The 3,398-nt window shown below is 61.2% G+C and overlaps 1 protein-coding gene across 1 annotated transcript in view; it reads right to left on the bottom strand.

Annotated features, from left to right (window-relative positions):
• Positions 1 to 287: 287 nt before the first annotated feature.
• Positions 288 to 3,398, bottom strand: part of HTRA3 (HtrA serine peptidase 3) — a 29,413-nt gene continuing 26,302 nt past the window's right edge. The window contains exons 6-7 of the mRNA XM_006760133.2: positions 2,731 to 2,779; positions 288 to 387 (exon numbers count right to left, since the gene is read on the bottom strand). Of these exons, the coding sequence (XP_006760196.1) occupies positions 288 to 387; positions 2,731 to 2,779 (149 nt within the window). The remainder of the gene's footprint in view (positions 388 to 2,730; positions 2,780 to 3,398) is intronic.

Raw genomic sequence — 3,398 nt, 5'->3', positions numbered from 1 at the left:
GGGGGGGGGGGGGGGGGGCGGTAGGCTGAGACACGCCCATTTTGCAGACTGGAAAACAGAAAACCTAGGCCAGCCGAGGCGCAGGAGAGTCAGGCTCGGGGAGGCGCTCCGGCCCGAGGCCAGGGGACACTCAGGGAAACTCCCTCTCCACCTGCCCCTGGCTCACAGGCCAGGCCAGAGGCCCCCCCCACTTCCCCATCATGTCTTCCGAGGAAGCCCCAGGCCGGTGAAGCAGGGCCAGCCGGGCCCCACGCCCCCCAGCCAGTCTCCCCACTTCCCGGGGCAGCCTACCTCTGAGACGGGGAGTTGGGAGCCACCTCTTGCACGTAGATCCCGCGGCTGACCTCCGGGAAGTCCGGGTTGTTGGCCTTTAGCTCCTCCACCAAACTGCAAGCACAGTCCCGCTGTGAGGCTCCCCCAGTCTGAGCCTCCCCTCACGCCCGGCCGGCGGGCCTCTGCTGGGCCACACCGCCCCTCCTGCCACCACCGCTCGGCCGGCCACTGGCTCTTGTCCGTGTCCCCACTCACTCCACACGGCGCCTCAAGAGAAGCCCCAGGGAAGGGGGGTGATTAGAAGTGTGGAGAGAGGGGGGTGGTGGATAGAGGGGGGAGAGGGAGGAGAGGAAGGAAGGAAGGAAGGAAGGAAGGAAGGAAGGAAGGAAGGACGGACAATGGGTGAATGGCGGAATAGACAGAAGACTAGGCAGGTGGTGTCATGGACGGATAGATGGATGAAAAATGGAGGGATAGCCTGGCTGGTGTGGCTCAGGGGTTGAGCATCGACCTATGAACCAGGAGGTCACAGTTTGATTCCTGGTCAGGGCATATGCCCAGGTTGTGGGCTCGATTCCCAGTAGGGGGCGTGCAGGAGGCAGCTGATCCATGATTCTCATCATTGATTCTTCTATCTCTCTCTCCTTTCCTCTTCCTCTCTGAAATCAGTAAAAGTCTATTAAAAAAAAGATGGAGGGATAGATGAACAGAGGCAGGAAGGAGGAACGTGCACATGGGTGGCTGGAAGGAGGGATGGATGTGGCCATGGCATGGCGAGGCAGAGGACGGACGCGTGGTGCGATGGGGGTGGTGCAGGGAAGAGGAGGAGCACACGTAACAGGAAAATTGGTCTTGATTACGAGCTGCCCTCGGACTTGGGCCCTGGACGCACAGCTGCGGACGCAGGAAGATAGTCCCGAGGGGCCGTGGGGTGGGGGGGTGCAGGCGGCAGAACAGGCTTCGCTCTCCCCAGAGCCCGCCTCAGTGACCTTCTTCTCCAACCCTCCCCCCCTCCCTGGCTCCCTTCCTTCCCGTCTCCCCCCACCCCTCTCCCTCCTTCATCTTGCTCACTGGGTGCCGGGAGCCGGTCCATCCTTGCTGTTTCAAGGGACCTGGCATATATGGCATACTGTTCTTAATGTTTGCTCACCTTCTTGGCACTGTGTTTTAACCAAGGTCACCTCTCTGAGAAAGGTTGTTTCCCCAGGTGGGGTTTTTCACCTGAAGTTAGGGAGGGAATAAAACCCCTTAACTAAGTGCCAGGCGGGTAGTTAATCACTTTAACTACGAACAATCATGCTTAAGCTACATAATCTTCCCTCCCTGGAATGGAGATAAGAAACGCCCTAACCGAACCCGGCTACAGAACCCGGCCACAGAACCCGGCGACCGAACCTGGCCGGAGAACCTAAACTGAACCTGGCTGGAGAACCTAGCGAGAGAACATGGCTACAGAACCTGGCTGGAGAACCTGGAGAACCTGGCTGGAGAACCTAGCAAGAGAACATGGACACAGACCCTGGCTGGAGATCCTAACCAGAACTTGGCTGGAGATCCTGGCTAGGCTGCTGATCAACTGAACGCTGCCTCTGAGTCTTTCCTTCTTCGCCGACTCCGTCCATACTTTTGGGAACCCCTGGACCTGCTGGGGTTGGACCCCAGCAACTGGGCATCCCCAGGCACCCACTGGGCTGCAGACCCATCCTGGGGCAGGGCAGAGGGATGAGCGGACACAGCCCTCACCCCCAAGGAGCTCACCCCCAGGGAGGGGGGGCACAAATGGGCTGTTCCAACAGCATGGACCACGCCATCGAGGAGGGAAGCCGGCCATGCGCCTGCGAGGAGGAGCCTCCCCCACGCCTTCCACCTGTGGAGGGCACCGTCTCCCTGAAGTTCACAGGCACCCACAGCCCTGCCTGGGACTCGGTGGGTGCGACTGGCTGAGGAGCTCCAGATGAGAGGTTCCTGACTAGGGTGGGCCCTGACGGGCGCTGGTGCTTTTGTGAGAGAAGGAAGGCATTTGGAAACAGACGCACAGGAGAGGAGACAGCCATGGACATCAGAGACGGGGATCGAAGGGACGCGGCTACACCCCAAGGACACTAAGAGCCGCCGAGCCTGCAGGGAACACGGGCCTGCCCACACCTTGAGTGTGGACTTCCGGCTCTCAGGACGGAGAGAAAATGGACGTCCTGTCAGTTTTAGCCAAGCGTGTGGGACTCTGCTACGGCAGCCACCAGAGCCTAAACCCGGAGGCTTCCTGGAGGAGGGGCACCGAGGGAAGTCTGAGGGAGTCTCTCAGGCAAAGGGGAGAAGCCGCTGCAGGCAGAGGGCCTGGCCTGAGGATGCCCAGCGCCTGAGCGGTGGGCCCCGGGGCACCTGCAGGTGGCCCGCCTGACCTGCCCGGGGCTGGGACCACTAGGGACGCAGCAGGGGGAGCATCGCCAGGACACTCACCTGGGAGTGATGGTCCTCATCCGAATGCCGATGAAGCGCTTCTTCCAGTCTGAAACAGGTGGGCTCCGTTAGACCCTCAGGAGGAGGGGGCCAGTGGGCAGAAGCCGCCACAGGAGCAGCGGGGCTGTGCCATCCTGCCCGCCAGCCCCGCCCCGTGCCCCCCGCTCCTCTGAGCTACTCCTGAGGCTGGGAGCAGTCCGGGCCATCTGGTGGCCTCACGCCCCTGCACCTGCAGGCACCATGCCCCCCACCAGCGGATCATCAGGTGCCGGGTCTCTCAAGGTGGACACACAGCAGCAGTCCTATTGTGGTTCTAGTGACCGTCAGGAATTGGAATCTGAAAGAATGTACCTCCGATGAGAGCCGCAAACACGTGAAGGATCTAGGACTCAAACTGACGAACGCTGGGTAAGGCCCGCACGTGGAGAACTAGATACCATGGCCAGAGAAGCCATGGGGCCAGTCTGTGTTCACGGGGCGGACGATGCAGTGTTGCCACAATGACAGCCCTCCCCAAACCGACTAGAGAGTCAACGAACCCATCAAACCCCCAACAGTCGCCCCCCAGCCCCCTCTGTGAAGTGCAGCTCCAGGGAGGTGGCCCAGGCCAAAGGCTCCCCGGGAGCAGGAGACAACGGCTCAGAAAAGGCTCCACCAGCAGAGAAAGA

Source organism: Myotis davidii, unplaced genomic scaffold, assembly GCF_000327345.1.
Source record: "Myotis davidii unplaced genomic scaffold, ASM32734v1 scaffold937, whole genome shotgun sequence".
NCBI lineage: Eukaryota > Metazoa > Chordata > Mammalia > Chiroptera > Vespertilionidae > Myotis > Myotis davidii.
The sequence above is the reverse complement of the archived record's forward strand: the minus strand, read 5'-3'. Positions and strand labels throughout refer to the sequence as shown.